Genomic DNA, 23,079 nt, shown 5'->3' on the forward strand with positions numbered 1-23,079 from the left:
CATGGTGATGTGAACTATTGGTGTTAAATCACATGGCAATGTGAACTAGATTATTGACTCTGGTGCAAGTGGGAGACTGAAGGAAATATGCCCTAGAGGCAATAATAAAGTTATTATTTATTTCCTTATATCATGATAAATGTTTATTATTCATGCTAGAATTGTATTAACCGGAAACATGATACATGTGTGAATACATAGACAAACAGAGTGTCACTAGTATGCCTCTACTTGACTAGCCCGTTGATCAAAGATGGTTATGTTTCCTAGCCATAGACAAAGAGTTGTCATTTGATTAACGGGATCACATCATTAGTAGAATGATATGATTGACTTGACCCATTCCGTTAGCATAGCACTTGATCATTTAGTTTATTGCTATTGCTTTCTTCATGACTTATACATGTTCCTGTGACTATGAGATTATGCAACTCCCGTTTGCCGGAGGAACACTTTGTGTGCTACCAAACGTCACAACGTAACTGGGTGATTATAAAGGTGCTCTACAGGTGTCTCCGAAGGTACTTGTTGGGTTGGCGTATTTCGAGATTAGGATTTGTCACTCCGATTGTCGGAGAGGTATCTCTGGGCCCACTCGGTAATGCACATCACTATAAGCCTTGCAAGCATTGCAACTAATGAGTTAGTTGCGGGATGATGTGTTACGGAACGAGTAAAGAGACTTGCCGGTAACGAGATTGAACTAGGTATTGAGATACCGACGATCGAATCTCGGGCAAGTAACATACCGATGACAAAGGAAACAACGTATGTTGTTATGTGGTCTGACCGATAAAGATCTTCGTAGAATATGTAGGAGCTAATATGAGCATCCAGGTTCCGCTATTGGTTATTGACCGGAGACGTGTCTCGGTCATGTCTACATAGTTCTCGAACCCGTAGGGTCCGCACGCTTAACGCTACGATGACAGTTATATTATGAGTTTATATGTTTTGATGTACCGAAGGAGTTCGGAGTCCCGGATGAGATCGGGGACATGACGAGGAGTCTCGAAATGGTCGAGACGTAAAGATCGATATATTGGACGACTATATTCGGACATCGGAAAGGTTCCGAGTGATTCGGGTATTTTTCGGAGTACCGGAGAGTTACGGGAATACGTATTGGGCCTTATTGGGCCATACGGGAAAGAAGGAAAAGGGCCTCAAGGGTGGCCGCACCCCTCCCCTTGGTCTGGTCCGAATTGGACTAGGGAAGGGGGGCGCCCCCTTCCTTCCTTCTCCTTTTCCCTTCCTCTTTTTCCTATTCCATATGAAAGGTGGAATCCTACTAGGACTAGGGAGTCCTAGTAGGACTCCACACTTGGCGCGCCCCCTCCTAGGGCCGGCCTCCTCCCCCCTTGCTCCTTTATATACGGGGGCAGGGGGGCACCTCTAGACACACAAGTTGATCAAGTTGATCGTCTCTTAGCTGTGTGCGGTGCCCCCCTCCACCATAGTCCACCTCGATAATACTGTAGCAGTGCTTAGGCGAAGTCCTGCGTTGGTAGATCATCAACATCATCATCACGCCGTCGTGCTGACGAAACTCCCCCTCAACACTCGGCTGGATCGGAGTTCGCGGGACATCATCGGGCTGAACGTGTGCTGAACTCGGAGGTGTCGTACGTTCGGTACTTGATCGGTCGGATTGTGAAGACGTATGACTATATCAACCGCGTCGTGCTAACGCTTCCGCTTTCGGTCTATGAGGGTACGTGGACAACACTCTCGCCTCTCGTTGCTATGCATCACCATGATCTTGCGTGTGCGTAGGAATTTTTTTTGAAATTACTACGTTCCCCAACAGGCAGCGGGTGCCAGAGTTGAGCTAGTGCGGCAGCTAGGGTGGCCTGCTGTGTTCTTGCGGTTCACCGCCCGGTGGGTGGTGGGTGAGGGTGGATCTCTTTGGTTGCCGGAGCAGCGGCTCCGGATGGTGGGCGTGGTGGCACCATTCCGGCAGGTGCCGTTGCGCAGGTGCTCGTGTGTTCCCTCGGCCGTGCGGGCAACGAGGTGGCTCACTCGGGAGGCGTCCGTTGTGCGGGTGTGGTCTTCGCTTCTACCTTGCTCGGATTCGGTCGTCGTCTGCATCTCCCCGTGGTCGGCCATGGCGGATGGACTTGGGTGATGGGGGTCACATACCGAGCGAAAGCTCTGCCTGATTTTGTCCGTGTCGGTGATAGCGACGCTCCCGTGCGCCGTTTCCCTTTCTGGAGGTGTCATTGTGGGTGGCCTCCGTCCACCTTGGGCTCTGGGTGAAATCCTTGGTCTGGCATGTTCTAGACCGGACGGTGGCGACGTTGTGGTGTCGTTCCCTCCTTGGAAGCTCCGTTTCATGAGCACGGTTCCATTTTTGGCCGTCGGGTGGGTTCGTGGATGGCAACTGCTTCTCTGCATGTGATGGTTCCATGCTTCAACGATGGTGCTCTTTCGAAGAGCTAGGTCTGGCGAGGTGGTTGTGTTCGAAGGCCTCCCTTTCGGTTCTTCTCTTCTGCACAGTGTCGGTTCTTCGATCATGTTCGAGAGTCTTTGGACTTTGTTTTTTGGACTTAGCTGCTGCTTTTGGGCACCCTTATATCTTGCTGGAGTTTTTGTTTTTGTTTCTGTCTGTTTGTTTCCGTGTTGTTCGGGTTGCGTTGAGTTTTACTATTGATTGTAAGGGCTTCATTAATTTAAAGCCGGGCACCAGCCTCCTCTTTAAAAAGAAGAAAATATACCTTTAACAATGAGCTAAAGATATACTCCCTCCGTTCGAAATTAGCGACCGTTAATTTCGAACGGAGGTTCTAGACTTCTAGTTTTCACTTCAACGGCAAATCCCAGAAAAGTGCTATTCTTTGAGTCCCGGGATATCAAGGGTCAGATCTGTCCAGGAAAGTTTGTGTTGATCTGACCCTTGATATCTTTGGTTGAAGTACAATTCGCAGTCGCTTTAGGAACGGTTCTGCGCAACCTGATGATCGGATTTACATCACTGAAAACCTCGGTGCAAGATCCTCCACGGACCATCCTTGAATCCAGCGATAGTTCCAGAAAAAAGCACTTCTGCCCGTTCCCTAAATCCAAGAGGGATTTACCTCATAACGATTCTTGTTGTTTTCATAACTCTACACAAGAGACGCTTCTGCACCTCCGTATGGGTCGCTGTGCCATTTTGATCATTTGGAGCTCGGTGTTGCAATAGGCAAATATGAGCGAAATCGCTCCCTCGGCCCTTCTTCCAATAGATGAGTGGTGGCAGGAGGCCAGGTCGAGGACTCATGGCACAAAGAGGAAGGCTCTAAATTCATCGGCACTCCTAAATCCTAATAATCTAGGGCGCATTTGGAGGGAGAGGAACGACAGGATTTTCAACAAGAAACACTTGCCATTGCGAAGAGTCATCCATCAGATTAAAACCAATGCTAGGCAATGGATGGATCCAAGTTTTTGTCGTTTCATTTTTATAATATTTTCTAAAAAAATTTACGGTCGCTAGAGTTGGTGTTCTCTTTTCATGTCTTCGTTTTGTGTGTGACCGTCATATTTTCTTTTTCGCCATCTATTTATAGCGAGTTGTGCCTGCGGCTTTGCTTTTGCTTCTCTTCCTTTTCTTGGTTTGCTGGGTGTATGTTGGTTGTGTAAAACCTTCCCTTCTTTAATACTTGCTCCATTTCAAATTATAAGATGTATTGAGTTCAAAAATAATAATAATATGTATTAGTTTTTTTAAAGTCAAACATGTGCATGTTCAAAGTTTTTAGAAAAAAAAGTATTGATCATATAATAATACCTTATATTCTGGAATCATTAGAACCATCATGAGAAGTATTTTTATATTATATATATATATTTTTTGTATTGCAGTGTAATCCAGGTCAAATTTACATGTGTTTATTTTTACGAAAATTGATGCACCTTATATTCTGGAATGGAGGCAGTATTATACATGCAGTTCTCCAGCATCATTCAGAAAAAAATGAACATCTTTCAGTCAATATTCAGTGAATGCAACATCAACAGAACAATGGTGAAACTATAAATTCAGTCCTAGAGATATAAGGAAACATATACGCTCAACTTTATCTACCGAGTTTTATTTCTCGTGTACGCAATAATAATCATAGCTGTTCGCGCAAAAAGATAAGAATATAAATGTTCATGACTACAACTGACCGACCTGATTTACATAATTGTAACGACTGACAAAATCCAAAAAAGGGGAAACAACTCTCCCACATTTTACTCCCCTTTGGTACCAAGAATGAATTTCAACTATGTGCCTCCCTCACCTAACCTAACAGACCACACCACTTCCTGTCCCATACCCTATATCCTACAACAAGCATCTTCTCGAATAATATGCTACAACAAGCACGGCGACTCGACACAAAAAAAAAGTGTCAACAACTTGTTTAACAAAAAATTGGGGGAACTCTGACCTTAAGGACCAAAGAAACAAATACTCCGTACAACCAATGATCAACCTGGCCTAACACAGAAAGCAATGACCTACACTCCTACAGCAACTTTGTAACCTCCTTGGGCCTAAGAAAGCTGACACCAACTCCAGCAGTAGCTTTGCAACTAGCTGGACATCAACTCCAGAACCAGCTCTTCCAGAAGATCATCCTTTATCATCCTCTCAACATCCCTACCTGCCCTCTCAATGTAATCTGCCAAATCTGGCCATTTCTGATTTAACACTTGTTTCTCCTTCTTATGCACTCTTGGCGCAAGTTCTTCTCGCCGCCGAGTCAAGACCTGCAACAATTTCTCCAACAGGCCCTCTGAGCCCCACGCTGGCGCCATATTCCTCGCGGTAGTTGCCCAAGGGTGCATGTCCAAACATGGGGCAAGAATTTCCGACAGTATGGAGTTTACCATGTCGAAGGTGACCTTCCTGTCTGCCCTTGACCATTGAGCCACTTTTTTGTATTTCTTCTCAAGCTTGTCAAACACGTCATAGCCTGCAGGGCAATCAAGGGACTGGCACACCTTGTACAGCTGATCCTCCTCAACGCCATGAATACCAGAAGCAATTAGAATGTCCAGCAAGTAGCAGAACTCTCTTTCCTCTTCGTCCTCAAATTCACAAGGGGTGTCTTCAACCAGCTGTATGGTTTCATCAGTTTCAGTAGCCTCCATCTCAGAGCACAAGTAATTATTAATTGCAGCATCCACTGCTACCTCGGTAATATTTTCTTCTGATGGAAGCTCATGCCTTAGCTGGGGAGCTGCATTGAAGAGTAACACAGAATTATTAGCTACAGAAAAGAATGATTGAAACATTTGAATGGCAAGATAGCTGACCATGAGGATCTGTTGTATCCTGCTTGATGTTTTCAGCATCAGAAAAATCCCCAGCTGGATATTCAAGAACAGATACAGGGCTTGCCTGCTCAATCTCCTTGCAGGAAGCTCGGGGGATATAATTTATCCGTGCAGCAAGTGGACAGTGTACCTGATGTACAACAGAAGAAGAGGCTCAGGTTAGCTACCATATTTGAGCTAAAGCAAAATTAGAAGACAGATAAAATAGTTTCTACTAATATACTGACAATTGATAGCTTAGTAGTAAGCTTATTTTGAGTGAAAGTAAATAGCATAACTAGTTGGAAACAGAAGCCCGCCCCATGTTTCAGATTCTACAGACTTATAAAAAGTAACCAAAAGTGAAAGGAACCAAACTTATGGCAGGTCGTGTAGAGTAACAAGTTGCAAACAGAAACCTGCCCTATGTTTCTAATTCTACCGACTTGTAAAATAACCAAAGCTCCTATGCAACATAGTATCATAAGAAAATACTCCTAGATACTAAATGAGTTACTGGTGAAGCATTTGATCAGTATTATTACGAATAGTTCTTTTGTAATTACCTTCTTGAAGGACATCCTCCACTGATCATTTGACACTGTACCCAGAGAAGATAAATTGGAGTTATCACTTGTGTCACTAGTGTCACTTGAAAAAGATACTTGCAAACCATCAATGCTGCCACCGGAGGAAAAGCATATCGCCTTATCAGATTCACTGTTTGTACAGCTCCACAGTTGTTCAGGTGATTCCTCATTGAGTGGCTGTAACCTCCCTCGAACTAATGCATTATCCAACAAAGTTTGCCAGTGTCTTCCTGTTGACAAATCAGACTGATTATAAGTCTCCTCTTTCTTTACCATGTTGATTGCTCCTCCAGATTGTGTGTTCTTATGCCTCCGATTTAATGCACCGATGCGGTTTTGATTCTGGTAACTGCGACCAAACCGCCGTTGACGTAACATCGACATTGTCTCTGCAAGGGAGCACTTTGCACTTGTAGGGCCCATCTTCATAGAATCAGATCTTCCAGCACCTCTAGCTAATTGATAACTGAAACTGCACATGCCACTGGATTCTTTGGGTGTTGGAGTCTGCTTTGCATTGTTCCTACCTCTGTCAAGATGAAATTTAGGACGGTAGGGCGACCCATTATCCGACACAGTACTGGTGGCAGGAAAAAGATTTTTATTGTTGGGGACTTGCTTCTCTGTTGGCCATGAAAAGGAAGGTTTTTCAGAAGCTGCCGGCATTTCAGTTGCTGCACTATGATTCCTTGATTCTGACATCATGGATGACAGAGAATGGTGGTTAGGAAGGCATTTTGTAGCATTGCCGCTGGACCTCTTACGCTTATATTCACATAAATCCGAATGAAGCTGCATCAAGAAAAAGAAATCAGAAACGAAAAGCAACAAACAATGGAGCAGTTTAAGAATATAAAATGTTTCCAAGTAGCAGAAATTTTATACTATATACTGTTGATCGAAGAATAGCGAGCAAGTGAACAACTTACAAAATCTTCTATTATTGTAGATCTACTGCTACTTGTGGAATCTTGTGATGATAGTCCGTAGAGACGCTGCTGCTTGTCCACATGAGCAAACCCTGAAGCAAAACAAGAAGAGGTCAACTCCAAAGTAAGCAGTCCTCTTTGTTTTACGGTAGTTTATTTTCTTTGATGCATAGCAAGAACCATTCAAAGATCAGCACGCAAGCGAAGTCACATCGATCTAAAATGGTTGCATACGCATGCCACCAAATATAATAGAGTTACAGAGGCGTCGCAAGGGACAGCGAAATTAAGTTGGATCCTTCTGCTTGCTTACTTGTTTAGATTGTTCGCGCATCTGAATTGTCAAGAGTACGCATCTAAATCGGCATCAAAAAAATAAAGGGGAATTGCGATGCAAGTTTGGGCTCATACTGACGTTGACTCGTCCTCATCCTCCACGTTCCCAAGTTTTATCCTACTCTACACTAGTATGATGTTGTTTAAATTTTTCCAGACGGACCAGTTCTTCAGAAATCTTGCATGATCTCTTGCTCGTTGTTTGTTTTCCTGGGACAAACGCTAAACAGAGGATGCCTGTATTTTATTTTTTTTGTAATAATTACAATTTCCATGGTTTCTCCCTGATTATGTCCTGGAAGCAACTGATTAAGCGATGCAACCAAGCAACTAATTTCCATAACAGCTTAACAAGCCTCCATTCATTTCCGGAAGCAATCTAACTAGCAACCAACATCCGTTTGAAACGGCCCAGCGAAATCGACCGAAAACAGCACGACGAATTAGGCAGGCATAAAAGCAAGCACCAGGAACACGACAAGGAATCCAAAGTGCACGACAATTACAGTTAAGCAGCAGTACACCGGACGCTAACCTGCAGCGCTCCGCCGCGTAGCCGCGCTCGCGCCGCGATCCTCCGGCGCCGCCACCGTCCGCGTGACGACCCCGCCCGCTCCTCCCGCCCGGCACGACCGCTGCGTCCACCTCCGCCGCCCGCGGGTGCCGCCGCCGCCCATCATCCTGGCCCGCCAAGAGACGAGGCAGAGACAGCGGGCAGGAGCGTATTTGAGGGAGCGAGCCGGCGCGGGGAGGCGGAGGGGCTGGATTTGGGGCGGTCGCGTCGGGGAAGGAGGGGAATCCGGGAGGAGGCGCGTCGGGTGGCGGCGCTTGCGCTGCTGCGCCCGCGCGGCAGCGGGCGGTTGCGCGCAAGGAATTCCGCACCTGCCCTTTTGTTTCGACCGGCCCTCTGGCCTCGCGCCCCCGTGGATTTCCGCTCACGTTCCGGCATCCTCGCTTGTCTCATTATTGTACCCCCTCCCCCTGCCCTCCCTGCGCGTGGGCCCGTGCTGACAGCAAAATTTTCTTTTCTTTTTGGTGACAGTAGTGCGAAATTTGTCTGCTGCTTCTTATGAAGCGCTCTGGCCAGCCAGTTCAGAGTTCAGAGTCCAGAGTCCAGACTCCAGAATGTGAGACTGGCTCACATCACATTCACATTCACATGGACGACGTGGCCACTAATTAATTAATCACTTGCCCCTTCATTAGCGTGTGCAAGCGGTGTAAACTATTCTCCGTACATGAAAAAAAAATGCCGACCATACACTGAGAGCAGAGCGCGTACGCAAAAAACGCGTGTGCTCGATTCGTGGGAGGTGGCAATACTGGGCGATGGTTGCCTGCACGTGGTCCGATCGCATCGTCCGAATTGGGAAAGCCTCCCCTGCCGGGCAGGTCGTCGCGGGGCGGGAGGTGCCGGAAAAGTGGAACAATCTTTCTTTCTTTTTCGAGGGGAAAAGAAAGAAAATCTTTTTTTAGGCGAAAATCTTGATACGGAATGGTCATATACAGATCGAGAGAGTGATCAGTGCAACAATTTCATCGTCGTTTGACACGGTCGGTCTCTCTTGCGTGGTCCGCCCATCTCGCCAATCAAGCATAGCAGGAGGAGTACTTGATTAGGCGGGGAGCGTTCAACAGTTGGCCGGCAACGACGTACGGTGCCTGCCCTGCCGGTCGCCCGGGCACGCAATTGATTAATTATAGTGTCTGTAGTGTGTACTGTCCACGGGAAGAGAAGGGAAGGGATGACAGTGAAGTGATCGTACTACTCCCTTCCCTTCGTTCCTAAATATTTGTTTTTTAAAAAAATTTAAATATCCAAAACAAAATATGTCTACACACATCCGTATATTGTAACCATTTAAAATGTCTAGAAAGACAATATTTAGAAACAAAGGAAGTATAATAAATAAAAAGGTTAAACAATGGAGCCGGTGGCCTTCGTTTCGGCTAGTTCCGTTTGTCCGAACAACTTTTCCTTTTCAGTTTGTCTAATTCACATCTAGATGTTTTTTAAGGATATTACAACTAAGCTCCTACAAGTATATAATGTAGCAACAAGAAATAAAAAAATAAAATAAAAAAATAAACCACAAACAAAGTGGACATCAGCTTAGATGTGACATATGTATCCTAGACAGACCCTTTCTTTTTTAGACAAGTTGCCCAAACAACCAAATGAATTGACTGGTGCTGGTGGAGTGTATGTATTGTTAACCAAATGATCACACTTTCCACGGCTCCCGATGCCCCGAAGCTTCCAGACAATGTACTACGAAACTGAAATTTGCAAATCTTTGTTGGTGAGGCGTACACATGCACGGCCGGTGCAGCTGACCGATTAACTAATGCTCCTACCTAGTCTCCTAGTACTCTCCTACATGTAGTTAGATAGAACCACGCTCCAAATTTCGGTTTTCAAACCGCGCGCGCAGGTGCACTCTGGCTTAGATATTTCCCGCCTCATCGATCGAGAGATTAGGACAGATGCATACATAATTAGGACGGTGCTGACGTGCTGTGTCGTGTTTACGCTCCATACTTACGCGCCTGGCGATTGTCGTAAACGTAATAACAAATCGAAGGTCGGCTGCGATCGACCACGACCCGGCACCTCCTGGCTACTCTACTCGCGCGCGTCCCAAGTTTGAACTGCATCCACACTCGCAACTCGTCTCTGTCTCCACTGTATACAACTCAACGCTAGGAAAACCCTGATGCAGCCAGGCTACATGCAGACAACTAAACAATATGCACAACATGGTCTTGAGCCTGTATTAGCTCACTCAGCCCCAACCAAGTCACACGTCCATGTCGAGTAAAGAGGCCGGTGTCGGGATTTGGTGGACACGGATATGATTCCTGGCCGACGCGCCACATTGCCCTGGTCTCCTCATTAACGGCCGGCCAGTTCTTCGGTTCGAAAAACGGCCATGTCTGCAAAGGTGCTCTACTAGATCTGGGCATGGTGGATACCCTCCTCTATGTCCCGGTGATGCTCCGGCGGTGACGGTGATCGATGGTGGGCGATGGTTAGCTTCATGTCACCGGTCTTTCTAGTAGTCCTGTATGGCTTCCACGTGTGTAGGCGTTGTAATCCCATGTTTAATGCAATGTGTGGTTGTTGTTCAAAAGAAAAAAAGAGACACATATGCAAAGAGGCAAAAAACTATGCAGGTAACCAAACACGTCGGAGGTGTATGTATATTCACAAACAGTGGTTATTTGTACATACGCGTGCACGTGGTTCGATCGCGGTTATTTGTACATATGCCTCCACGCCGGGCTGGTCGTCGCGGAAGGTGCCTTGAAACCGGAACAATCCTGATACGGAATGATCACATATATATACAGATCCCGAGCAAATGTTGAATTGCCAACCATCAAGTGACCAGTGCAACAAATTCATCATCATTTCATTTGATTAACACGGCCAATCTCTCTTGCTGATACATGATAGAACACCAAAATAATCGGAAGGTGGTGAATACTAAAGCAACCATGATGGATGGATCCATGCATGAAATATCTCACGTATGGTAGAATTGTTTTTCTCTTCGCGCCAGGAGGGGAGACCTTGTATAGGTAGGACGAAACTGAAATTTGAGAATCGAAACTACTACACGTACGACTATGACTTGTTCGACTTGGTACGATGCAACATCCAGCCGTCGCTGGAGTTTGAATCCAACTACGGTTGGATCTGGTCCGTCGGACAGAATTCGTACGTGAAATGTCGTACGTATAGCACGGTTCGATCTTCCTAGATATACACACACGGCCGGTGCAGCTGACCGCCCGCGCAGGAGTAGAAATTTCCCGCCCCATCGATCGAGATTAGGACAAGTGCATACATAATTCGGACGGTGCTGACGAACGCTACCACACGACGCGCGTCGGAATTTGTATTACTAACAAATTGGAAGTCGGCTGCGGTCGACCACGACCCGGCACCTAATACTCCTGGCTACTCTACTCGCGCGTCCCAAGTTTGAGCTTTCACACTCGCATGCAGGTCGTCTCTGTCTCCGCTGTATACAACTCAACTGGTCTTCCTAATCCGTAGTATATTTTCTGTACCACTCCTTCCACATAAAAAAAACTCCACGTACGTAACGTAACGTGCCCATGTGATCACTGGACACGCCCCGCTGATATTAAGCGAGAGCCGGTGCCCGGTCGCGCGCGGCCGTGAGACTACTCAACCGTTGCACCGTCAACAAGTGGACTTTGAGTCCCTAGTTTCAGTCTCTGCGCTGCGTTATCACTCGAAAACATAGACAGCAAAAGAGTCTCTGAAACGAAGATTCAATTCGATGCCCAGACTCATCTACACCTAATGAACAGTAAATTAAGAAAAACAGAAAAATTCAAAAAAATCCGAAAACTTTGAACTGCCTACACAACTGTATACAGGGTAGCATGCATGCTAGCGTAATCCAATCCAATCTACTAATGGCTTGAGAAATCCTACTCCTACCCGTACGTGTTAAGCAAGGTTTTCTGGTCGCAACCGGACGAACGGGACGGCGTGATATCACTATCCGACTGTCTATTTGGAGCACGGAAACATTGGCACAAGATTCACATGAAGGAGCTGTCATCTTATGGAGGAATCAACTTCACACCTGGACCAGGAACCCGACGCATATTTAATCACCACCCAACTTCCCCCCCCCCCCCCCCCCCCCCCCCCCCCCCGGTGAAATCTCCTCCCCAATCGCACAAAATGCGAAGAAGACGAGGACGGAGATAGTACTATACATGTTTGAGTTGTTGTCTGACCTTAAGATTAATTTCCGAAAAGTGAAATTCTTCGTGCAGGAGGCGATGATGAGATCCTTATAACATATGCTGGTAATTGTACAAGATCTTCTAGAGGCGGTTAATTTTCGCCATCGAGAATGACTCCCGATAAAGCAAAAATATTCCCCGCAAAAAAAGATAAAGCAAAAAATATCATATTTACTCGTGATGCTATTGCTGACCTTGACTGGCTTACTCGTGAATCAATTTGTCTGCTCCATACCAAAGGCACATATTCATATCACAAAGAATCCGATTTCACGGATGATGGAGCCTCGCTGTGTGATGTAGCTAGTTGGTTCCTAGTGAAGAAATATTTTGTTGGGTCTGAGTATGTGTGCACTAATAGTTGGTGAATCCCTAAGAAGAACCAAACCTTCATTTATATATTGTCATATGCTATCTTAATTGAAAAGTGTTACCTATGTTAACAACTATTCCAATTCCATTTTCGAAAATGTGATTGATCACAAATTGCGCACGTTAAGTATATATCTGTAAAGAGAAATCCTTATTATTTTTTGATTAAAAGAGTTTGTGTTGGTAGCCTAAGTAGTTCCTCACACCAAAGTTACTAACAGTCCAATTATTTTCAAAGCACTCATGGTTTCAAGCGGGACTCTGCCGTTTGGCTCAACCGGTCATCTAGTACTCCCTCCGTTCCGAATTACCTGTCACAAAAATGGATGTACGTAGAACTAAAATATATCTAAATACATCTACTTCTACGACAAGTAATTCCGGACGAAGGGAGTATAATACAAAGCAGCGAGATAACCAAAATGATGGAGACACAGATGTATCCCCAAGTTCACGTTCTCAAGGGAATGCTAATATCCGTCGAAGAGGTAGAGCAACCGAATGCCCTCAACGACAACTGACGTCTCACCCTTCTTGTCCGAGAGCGTCGACCAACCCACAACAGTGCTTCCTTCCGTACCGGTAGTTCTTATGGCAAACTCCAAACCCTCGCAAATTTCTTGGGGCTAAATAATATACACCTTGGATGCTCCCAAACGCATGATTTCCAACCATCTACGAGTCCACACAACTCCCAGAGTGATCAGCAGGACGGCGGCGACGCTCCGTGAAGCGGCCGGCGAGGACCGATGGATACCAATGTGGCAGTGTCCTCTGCCGTCGGGGCCGAGGCCTTCCTTCCTTCTTCTTCTAGGAGTAAAAAGAAGAGTTGATCATCGTTCACTTCCTTGCCGTCATGCTCGAGCCGTGGTGCTGCCTGCCTTTGGACCTGCTCCTGGACGACGACGACGACGACGACCCGGGGCTCTGGCTCAGGCGCCGCGGCGCCCCCCTCCTGCGCCCTCCCGTGCCGAGCGCCGCGCGCGCGACGCTGTCAGTGGCCGCCTCCCGCGGCTTGAGGGGCTGCTTGTTGAGGTAGGCCAGCTGCGGGAGGAGGTCGGTGACGGCCTTGCGCAGCGCGTCGTCGCCGACGTTGGCCTGCACGGGGTTGCCCACCAGGTTGAGCGCCAGGAGGGAGTGGTAGTTGGCCACCAGCTGGCCCAGCGCCTTGGCCGTGGTGAGCCTGTTGAAGCCCAGGTCCAGCACCGCCAGCCTCAGCAGCCGGTGCAGCCCCTCCACGTCGCCGATCTTGTTCCCCGCCAGGTACAGCTCCCTCATCGCCGTGCAGTTCGACAGCCCTGATCCACACCCACATCCATAAGCAGGATTGTACACAAAATGTTGCTTCGCAGAAGCAGGATTTACTGAAGATGCGCAGTGCAATGAACCCCAGGTCTGGGAATTACCGTGGCCGATGCGCGAGATCCGGTTGTAGCTGAGGTTCAGCACGCGCAGCTTCGTCAGCTCCCGGAGCCCCTCGACGTTGGCGATCTTGTTCCGCGACAGATCCAGCGTGTGCAGGCCCTTCGGCAGCGATCCGGGGGAGATATGAACTGCATGACGAACAGAACAGCACAAATTCAGCAGCAGAATGTCTGAAAGTGCTACTGTCTGGTACAGTAGCAATTGACATTGCTGGATTGTATTTGCCGGACGGCGGTGCTGTGCTTACCGATGAAGTTGCCGGAGAGGTTGACGGCGCGGAGGTTGGAGAAGGGCGCGATCATGGGCACGACCTTGAGGCCCATCCCGGAGATGTGCGCCACGGAGGAGAAGCCGTTGAGGGACTGGACGATGCTGTTGGCCTGGGCCACGTCGTCCGCCGCCGCGCACCGCTTGGCCAGCTTGCCGTGGCCCCCCTTACCCGACGTCTCCCCGGCCTCCATGGGACGCGGACGCGCCACGCGGTCGTCGGTGAGGTCCATGCTCTGGTCGCCACCGTCGTCCTCCTCCTCGGCGATGCGGAGGCACCCGCTGTTGTCGATGCTGCTCACCCAGTCGCTGACGCGGTCGCTCAGGGAGTGGTCGGCGCAGAAGGCGACCCACTGGTTCTGCGATGGCGGCTGCGGCGGCGACTCGTCCACCATCGCCTTCTTCTTCTTGCGGTCGGCCGGCTCCTCGAGCGTGTCCGACGTGTACCCGCCGCGGGGAGTGCCAGCGTCGCTTGGGCGCGCCGACCAGGGCCGGTGCAAGTTGCGGTGGCTCCAGAGGAAGAGCCGCCACCACAGCTTCCGGCTCCGCGACGGCAGCACCTGGCTAGACGACCGCCGCTTGAGCATAACGCCGTCGGCGGTGCGCGACGTCTTCACCGACGCATTGGGGCTCGCCTCGTGCGCGCGCCGCGGGGTGGTGACCACGAGGAGGTCGCCCGGCAGGTCGCCGTAGGAGCGCGACCGCACCCGCGTGCCCGGGGCGTCCCTCGGGCCAGGCCGCTTCCTCTCGATGTTGGAGCACGAGCGCTTGAGCTTCGCCGACGGGTCCACCTCCACCTCCGCTGCCGCAGCCTCCTCCACCACCGCCGTCGCGGCCTCCTCCCCGGCGCTCGCGGCCACCGGACGCGCGTCCGGCACGGTGCCAGTGGCATGCTTCTCCGGTCCCTGGACGTCGAAGCCGACGGACTTGTGCTGCGGGTGGAACTCGAAATCAATGTCGTCAGACAGACTGTCCGATCTTGCTGGCGACACCTCACTGGCGCCCTTGTGCGCCACCACGATGACCACATCGGCGACGATCTTGTCGCCGCATTTCTCCACCATGGCAGCGGCAACCGCCGGCGGCGCGTCAGTAGACTCCACCGCCACCGGCTTCACCGTGGCGCGATCGTTCTCAGTTCCACCACCCTTGTCGGCATCACCAACCTGCTGAACAGAGTAGAGACACAAAATCAAAACATGCAACCAAGCTTCACCGATCGAAAGTTCCAAACTCACAGGTAGACAGAACCATTCAAACACGTACCACTCGTTTCTGCCTCCGGCCGGTGAGCAGGATGGAGAAGCAGCTCATCTTGGCCATGGCCGCTGAATCCCGATCAGCTCCCAAAACAGAGCGTGTTTGCGATCATGTGCTTAGCCGTTGTCTATGGGAGAGGCTCTCCGCGGCAGCAGCGACGGCGCGGAGATGGCGTGCTCCTGTGCCCCCAGGCCCCATTATTCAGCGCGCGACGGAGCGGGGGCGCCACGAGGAAGGCCAGAGTGACCCGGGACGCCGGGAAGAGCCGGAGGAGTCGTCTTGGCAGCTAGCAGCAGCACTGCATCATCAATCAATAAATCAATCAGCAGTTTTGGAAGAGTGTGACTGATTGATTGGAGTCAAACCGCTGCAGCAGCAGGACAAAAGAAATTGATTCACGCAACAGCAGAAACAATAAGGGGAAACAAACAAACAAACAAACTGCAAAATAGACGCTCATGAGCTGTACGGATCCGTTGTGCCAGCCTCCGAATTTCTCTGGGGCCGTTCGTTTCCGTTCGAGAAGGAGAAAATGACAAGGGGGGAATTGCAGCACGATTGGGGCAGTGAATTGGGTGAGAAACTGATCTTGGTTTCCCGTCCAGGCACTGTGTAACCACTTCTGTCTGAAAAGGAAGTTGGTGAATAACCGCCAGTTCAGAATCACAGCAAGAGACTGACGCATGAAGAAAGAACTACTCTACAAACAGTCTCAAAAACTAATGGATGATTGAGAATTCAGAGGAGTCGCCCACACCCGCGGTTTCCTTGAGGCAGAAACCTCCCCGGCCCAAGACTAGTGCTATGAAGCTTAATTAAGGCGAAAGATTTCAGTATATATATAGTTATAAAGGAAAGACAATTGCCAAGAACCGGAGTAGGATCCCCCAAGAACACCAATAGATCGAGATCGCAGAGGCACCCTTGTAGACAGATAGGAAGTAGAGACGCCGGCCAAGAAAGCAGAGAAGGATTTGGAAACAGGGGCGAGGGTTACCTTCGTTTCTTGGTCAGCAACCAGTGGACAGCCGGAAGATGGAGAGGATCTGCGTTGGGTAGAGAAGTTTCACGGTGTTGAGTAGGTCGCGGCAATCTTCGATGCCGGCGGGGCGGGGGAGGGTGAAAGAGAGGGAGAGTGGCGGAGAGGAAAGAACGGCGTGAGGGAAGGAGAAGGGGTGGTTGGAGAAGGGCCGTACGGATGCGATGCGATGCCGCCGCCACTCGCCACGCTGGTGGAGTGGAGTGGTGGCGAGGACGCGGCTGGCACGCGGCGGATTCGGACGTCACTCCCCACCCCGGCTCAACAAAATGCTAAACCTACGGGGAAATCTTTATACAGATTGCATCCATGGAAAAATAGGAAAACAATTATTATTGCCCGGCCGATTCCGGAAACAAATAAGTCGTGTCCCCCGCGCGCCACGCGTCCGTGGGTCCCACCCATCGCCCTTCCTTATCTCGTTCGCTAAGGAACCTGACTCTTTTTTTTTCATGTCTCTCTGCTTCTTCTCCGGATTTTTTGTCGAAAGAGACCCTCTGCCCACTGGAATTGACAAAAGAGACCCCCCGCGGACGAAATAGACAAAAAAGACCCCCTCACAAGTGGCAGCAGGCACGGCAGGCGACACGTGTCACCTGCCGCCACGCCATGAGGCGGCGGGCCCGGCCGCCACAACAGGAGGCGGCAGCCCGGTGTATAACGGTGTGTGCACAGTGCACAGTCCGGCGACGTAACGGGCCGCGCCAGGTGGGCTCGGCCGCCACCGGGTGAGGCGGCCGCCCCTGCCGTTGTCGCTACCCTGCCGACAAGGCCTGCTGCGCGCGGGCCCAGCAGGTGGGCCACGCCGCCACCAGCCGAGGCGGCCTGTCCTGTGTTGCTGCACGCGCGACAGTGCGCAGACGGCGCTGATTCCGAGGCGCGACAGTGACGGCTGTGACTCCGACGCGCGCGGGAATATGAACGCTTTTGGTTCTTTCGCCCGGAAATCAATCCTGCATTTGCTTCTTTTGCCTCAGTGGATGCGATGGCACTGGGAATCCGAGGCTATGGGAAGCTGTTGTGCCGACACTACAGGGACCGTAAATATCCCCGCTTAATTTTCTCGCCATCATTTATCGTCTGAACTTATAAAAGGAGACACCGAGGCTCTCGTCCAGCCATCCTCGAAATCGGTAGCGCGCAAAGTGTGTAACACATTTTTTCAGTCGGTATGAGTTTGCCTTGCTCGGATCAAAGCATTAGGCCGAGGAAAATGAAGAAGCAAGTTTGCCTCCGGGGGTGGCAGTCCTGCGGTGTTGGTGTGGCGATCTTTGCAAGGTGAAGGAGGTTACGGATTTTTCAGATTGGTTGGGCATGAAGTTTTTCATGTGCGTCAATTATGAGGAAGATCCACCCATAGCTATTTTAGAGTACGACAAGCCTCCGGTATGCTATAACCATCACAAATAGATATTGTTGGTATTTTGATAGATTCTTTAATAACATTCTGGTTTCTTATTGTAGTCTCCTCCGCCTCTGTGCATGTACTATCGTTGGATTGACACGGAGATGCCCGCTTGGGCAGTGACTGAGATTCGTGAAAGAAGTCGCCGTGCGTGGAATAGTTTCTATGCGGAAGAGCGACGCGAGAAGGCGGAAGCTGAGGAGAAAGCAGAGCAAGAGAGAGAGTTAAAAGAATACTATGCGGAGCAACACCGGTTTTTTCAGAATTTAGGAAAGAAAAACAGGGAAGAGGCTCGTCGCATGGAGGAGCAGGAACGACAGCGAAAGGAGGCTCGTGAGGCGGAGAGGCAGAGAAAGAAAGAAAGGGCTCGTCAGACCAAGGCAGCAGAAGAAGCTGGCGATGGAAAAAGAAAATATCCACGTTGGACTCAGTAGATTCCTGTGGTAGTATTTTAAATTTCGCAATCATTTGTATCTTTATTTCTGCAGTTTAATGTAACTTCATTTCAGTAGTTAAATGTAGCTTTATTTAAATTCTATGATGTATCTTATTTTCAGTTGTACCTTGTCGTGTTGTATCTTATTTTCAGTTGTACCTTGTCGTGATGGAAAAAATATATAGTTTTAGAATAAAGTAGTGGCATTTTCTTTCCCTCCACTAATTATCGAACATCGTGCAACAACTATAAAATGAAATTAAGATAGAACATAATGCCTTACAATAAGAGAGTACAAACTAATAATGCAAGTACATCTAAATTAAACGGTACAACTGGAATATAGCTTAAAAACTATATGAAGGCATCATCGTCATCCTCCGTCGATGCAGAACTCTTGCCCTTCGAGGATGCAGAACTCTTACCCTTGGATGATGAAGAACTCTTGCCCTTCGAGGATGCAGTACTCTTGCCCTTGGACGATGCAGAACTCTTGCCCTTTGACGATGCAGAACCCAGAAGCGGCGGCATGAAGATATCATCTTCGTCCTCGCTCTCCTCAGTCCATAAAAATGGATGCTTTTCTGCAGTCCTTCTAAAATATTGAGGGGAAAGCGTTGCCTGAAAATATTTTTTTTCAGTGTCTAAGACGGGCAATGGTTGCACAGTATTCATCAGCCCAAATTTTTTAAAAAAATTCATTTCAGCCTAACATAAGCAAAAGAGTGGAGCGGGATAGTATGGCGGGAGATATAGGCGGGAAAAATTGTTCCTGACTGGTGCATTTTTATTTCAGCATACATAGATGTTCAAATCAAAAAGTCTGATATAGACATATGTAGATACAATGGGTCGCGCACATGCATAGATGAATCACCCTAATTTACGATGACCACCTGGCCTTTCCTTACGACCGGAAGGCGACAAGCGATTAGGTGGCCGGGTCACACGAAGACCGCGGCCGTACTCCAATTCGGCTTCATGTGTCTGCGAGTCCTGCGTAGGTGGTGGAGTCGCGAATCCTTGTTGCGAACCTGAAGCGTAATTGTAGGCGTATGGTTGTGACTCCGCGGGGATAAAAGATGGGCCAATAACGTCCCCTCCGAAGAACTCTGTAACTAATGATGTAACCGGGTCGCCAAGATCATGTGATGCTCCCCGGAGACCTGTGTTGACGCCGCGTTGGGTGTTCTCATCGCCCCAATTAACATCAGGTGTGTCCTGCACATAGAAACATTTTAAACAAACTGTTAAAGGATAATATATGATATCATTGTAAATGCATTGAAATGTAAACATGACTACCTGAGCATATCCCTCTCCTATACTGTCTGGCCATTGTACGTTGTGCTGGTTTAAATCTGGTACACGAGTCTCCTCGGGCATGGGGATCCCTCGCGTGGAGAGATACGGCTAAGATCCCCCACCTTGGGTGTATGCATCATATCCTGTGTACGCATATGGGTTAGGGGAAAGAAACTGCTCAGGTATCGAATCCAAGCCCGTGCCATGGTCCTGAGATGTCTGCCCCTGACGAAGCTGCATCGAAGAAGAGCGATGCAGTGGCAGAGATGAGTCATGTCGTGTCAATGTCGTTCTAGTACTCGGACCCTCCCCCCATTGCTCATGGCTCGTACGCGCCTCGCTCGGTCTGGACGACGGCGCCGCACTCGGTCTGGCTGACCTCGCTACCGGCATGTATGCTCCAGTGACAACGTCGTCGCCTCTACCGCATCTGAACTTCTTTGCCACGAATTGTTGCAAAAGTTTCTGAAATGTCTTGCGATATGGGCCCTGGGCCGGCATGCTATCCGTAGCCATCTGCCCTATTTCATCGACATTTTCAAGCTAAACAATATTTGGATATTATTTAGTTCAAATGATTATGAAATGATGGACCTAAAAAAGTTACAAGTGATTACCATCTGGTCATGATAGTAAGCTGCATGCAGCTCAACATGTCTCCGCGCCTGCTCCTCTTGTGTGAGATGTGTTGGTATATTAGCTGGCTGACTGGCCAGGCTAGCACGTGTGTTCATGCAGTACCACTGCTTGTACGCTTGATGTGTACTTCCATCGTACGGTCTACAAAATTAAATAATTATATAAACCGTTGTGACGAAAGCAAAGTATCTTCACGCATCGTATGATCATCGAAAAAAATAATGTACATAAAATATACCTAAGTTGATGCACTATATCTGCTAGCGCTTCATTTTTCCCACTTGTGTACCCATTCAATGTCCTCTTCCCTCCAATCGTATAAACTCCAACCCCTGCCCATATTGGTTAGCCTGCAAATTATGTAACAAAGTGTGAGTTTAGTAAATTAAAAAGGACACTAACTATTTAGGGATGTCACATCTTACTTATGTGTTTCCTCGTCGATACGTCTGGGAAAAGGTGGTGGCATTTCTTGATAGAGACCGAATTGTCTCATTACACGCTCTGGGTTGTAAGGCTCAACACACCACAGGAACAATAAGTTGCAGCGAGTCAGTCAGAATGCACTATCGGTCAACATGCCTGGTGTGAAGTGTCGAGCATAAAAGACCATTTTTAGCTGGTCCTGAGTCCACGGGTTCCATGTGACTTCTGCCTCATCAAGTATCTCAAACTGCTGGTGGTACATAGGGTAACAATTTTTCGCAATATCTGGAGACCAACGTTTCCGTGCCTTTGTCCACCTGGTGGCCATAGTTGCGCAAGCACCCTCGCTAAAGTCGTATGGGTATATGGGTTGTACTATACGAGGTCGTCCTACAGGGAGGTATTCCCAGGACCACAACTGTAGAAACTCATAGGCGACACAAAGTAATGGAGCTTTTTGTGTGAAAGAGGTTTTTTGCGTGGCATCACACAAGCCTCTGTATGTATGAGATAGCATGGCAGAACCGAAGCTATATTTTGGCTTCTCGGGTAAAGGTTCATCTACCATATTCTCTGCAATCTAGATGAGACTAGGGACAACAATGTCCCCATGTGAATTTGGAAATAGATTCCCGAGGAGCCACAACAAATACGCAAACAGATGTCTTTTTCTTGTCTCCTCATTGGCGAAACTAGAAAAATTAAGAAAGTTATCACGAAGCCAGACGAGTGGGATGCCCCGAGGGTTACCAGAACGTTGTGATTCTGTCATTTCCATCCCAAGACGGGCTGCTATATCTAATGCCCAAGATGGAGACACTCGTGGAGAGACTACCGGCTCACCTCTAATTGGTAGAGCAGTGATCATAGAAACATCTTTTAGTGTAGGTGCAAGCTCCCCAAAACGAAAGTGAAAGGTGTGGGTTTCAGGTCTCCACCGGTCAACGAGGGATGTCAAAAGGGATGGGTCCGAACGTACTTGGTCGTGGCATGATGTGAGCCTAGCAAAACCTTGTAGTCCATAAGCGTCAAGGTGAGCAAGGAATTGATTGTGTATTGGCCATGTTTTCTTTATGGTTCGAAGTCTGAAAGGCCGATAATCATGCTTAGTATTTGGTTTCAAAAATAGGTGGCAACGGTGGCCGGCGTCATGGGGCCCCTGCAAAAGCACTGGCACTTCACCCATAACCTGCACACAAACATACAAATATAAATTACGAGGAAGACAGAAATACAAATGCAAATCAAAATTAACTTAAAAAATACAAAAAGATACGATTTACATTAATTATCTGAAGTTAACATCAGGAATACAATAATACAAAGAGAATCAATTTAAATTTAATATAAGTACACATAACGAGTAGAAACATAAATAGACATGGCGAGTACATATATATCAACATCATGCGTTGTTGTTGGCTCGATACGGGCAGTCTTTGTGTGAATGTCCAGGACACCTGCAAACGCGGCATCGCCTTGGTTCTCCCATCTGGCTATGGTCCATGTCATTGCGATGACGCCTAGACTGACGTCGTCCCTTTGCTGTTCTCATCAAGTCGGCGTTCGGAACCCATTTCGGCCCATCTGGCCACAACATTTTGTAGTTCATATCAATGCCGTAAGCCCAGAACTCACCGTTCCAAGTGTTGTATAGATTGTACATGTTGAAGTACGGCGATATGTATGGCTCAACGCTGATTTTTTGAACAGCAGCCGCCCGGAGCACATGACTGCAAGGGTAGCCCTCAAGCTTGGGCTTGTTACAAGTGCACTCACAGGAGGTTGAGCCAAGGGTGACAGCTTGCTTTTTTGATCCTCTGTGGTGACCCTTAATGTACTTGTCTCACACATTGACCTCCCACTTATTCCTAAGTGCGTCCACTTTCCTGCAGCCATGACTTTGGGACTTCTTTGCTTTCTCGTCCAGATGTCTTTGCATCTTCTCGGACCATGGCTTGTTCAATTCAACTTGTGCTTTGGCGACGGTGACCCTGTCTGCAAAGTATGACAGGGTCCGGTTCCAAGTTTCTTCAATTAGGGCTGTGATAGGCAGTGCTCACACCCCTTTAAGAACACCATTGTACACCTCTGACATGTTGCTGGTCATTATTCCATACCGAGCCCCGGTGTCGTGAGCCTGCGCCCACTTCTCCAAATGAGGGCAATTCTCGGTGATCCACTGGCTCAAATTTATGGCCGTCCTACGACCCCTCCGGTCTTCTCTTTGCGGCAAGGCCGCGCGGTCGATCTCACCATTGATACCTGCCCATATCGCATCCATTTTGGCTTCAGTTTTTTGCATGCACATCCTCTTGAATAACTTGAACCAATCCTTGTTTTTGAATTTGGAGTAAAAGTTTGCTGCCAAATGCCTCATGCACCACCTTCCCTCTAGATCGGGCCAACCCCACTCTTCTTCCGATGCCTTAATTATTTCAAGAGCGCTTAATAATCCAGTGTTGCGATCAGAAATGATGCAAACACCTTTACGCTCTTTCATGACACCAATCTTCACGCAGCTCAGGAACCACAACCAGCTATCTTTGTTCTCGCTCTCGACC

At 48.5% G+C, this 23,079-nt stretch overlaps 3 protein-coding genes across 7 annotated transcripts; all 3 read right to left on the reverse strand.

The window, feature by feature from the left end:
* Nucleotides 1-4,114: 4,114 nt before the first annotated feature.
* Nucleotides 4,115-8,087, reverse strand: LOC125511145 (uncharacterized). The gene is made up of 5 exons (XM_048676440.2): nt 7,683-8,087; nt 6,812-6,903; nt 5,859-6,674; nt 5,293-5,443; nt 4,115-5,216 (listed from the first exon to the last, which is right to left on the reverse strand). Exons 1-5 carry the CDS (start codon nt 7,825-7,827, stop codon nt 4,567-4,569), a joined length of 1,854 nt encoding a protein of 617 aa, XP_048532397.2. The 5' UTR covers nt 7,828-8,087; the 3' UTR covers nt 4,115-4,566.
* A 4,640-nt stretch (nt 8,088-12,727) lies between these two features.
* Nucleotides 12,728-16,548, reverse strand: LOC125511146 (uncharacterized). Of its 5 annotated transcripts, none has more exons than XM_048676444.2 (6): nt 16,263-16,455; nt 15,735-15,891; nt 15,272-15,563; nt 13,986-15,174; nt 13,720-13,866; nt 12,728-13,611 (listed from the first exon to the last, which is right to left on the reverse strand). In XM_048676444.2, exons 3-6 carry the CDS (start codon nt 15,326-15,328, stop codon nt 13,154-13,156), a joined length of 1,851 nt encoding a protein of 616 aa, XP_048532401.2. In that variant the 5' UTR covers nt 15,329-15,563; nt 15,735-15,891; nt 16,263-16,455; the 3' UTR covers nt 12,728-13,153. The 5 variants fall into 5 exon arrangements, with proteins under 5 accessions (XP_048532401.2, XP_048532400.2, XP_048532398.2 ...); XM_048676443.2 differs by having other exon boundaries at nt 15,708-15,891; XM_048676441.2 differs by lacking the exon at nt 15,735-15,891 and having other exon boundaries at nt 16,263-16,548.
* A 2,908-nt stretch (nt 16,549-19,456) lies between these two features.
* LOC147973519 (uncharacterized) lies at nt 19,457-20,184 on the reverse strand. The gene is made up of 2 exons (XM_087525030.1): nt 20,068-20,184; nt 19,457-19,993 (listed from the first exon to the last, which is right to left on the reverse strand). Exons 1-2 carry the CDS (start codon nt 20,182-20,184, stop codon nt 19,559-19,561), a joined length of 552 nt encoding a protein of 183 aa, XP_087381156.1. The 3' UTR covers nt 19,457-19,558.
* Between the last annotated feature and the right edge of the window lie 2,895 nt (nt 20,185-23,079).

The sequence above is a fragment of the Triticum urartu genome, chromosome 5A (genome assembly GCF_056163025.1).
Source record: "Triticum urartu cultivar PI428250 chromosome 5A, HENAU_Tu73, whole genome shotgun sequence".
NCBI lineage: Eukaryota > Viridiplantae > Streptophyta > Magnoliopsida > Poales > Poaceae > Triticum > Triticum urartu.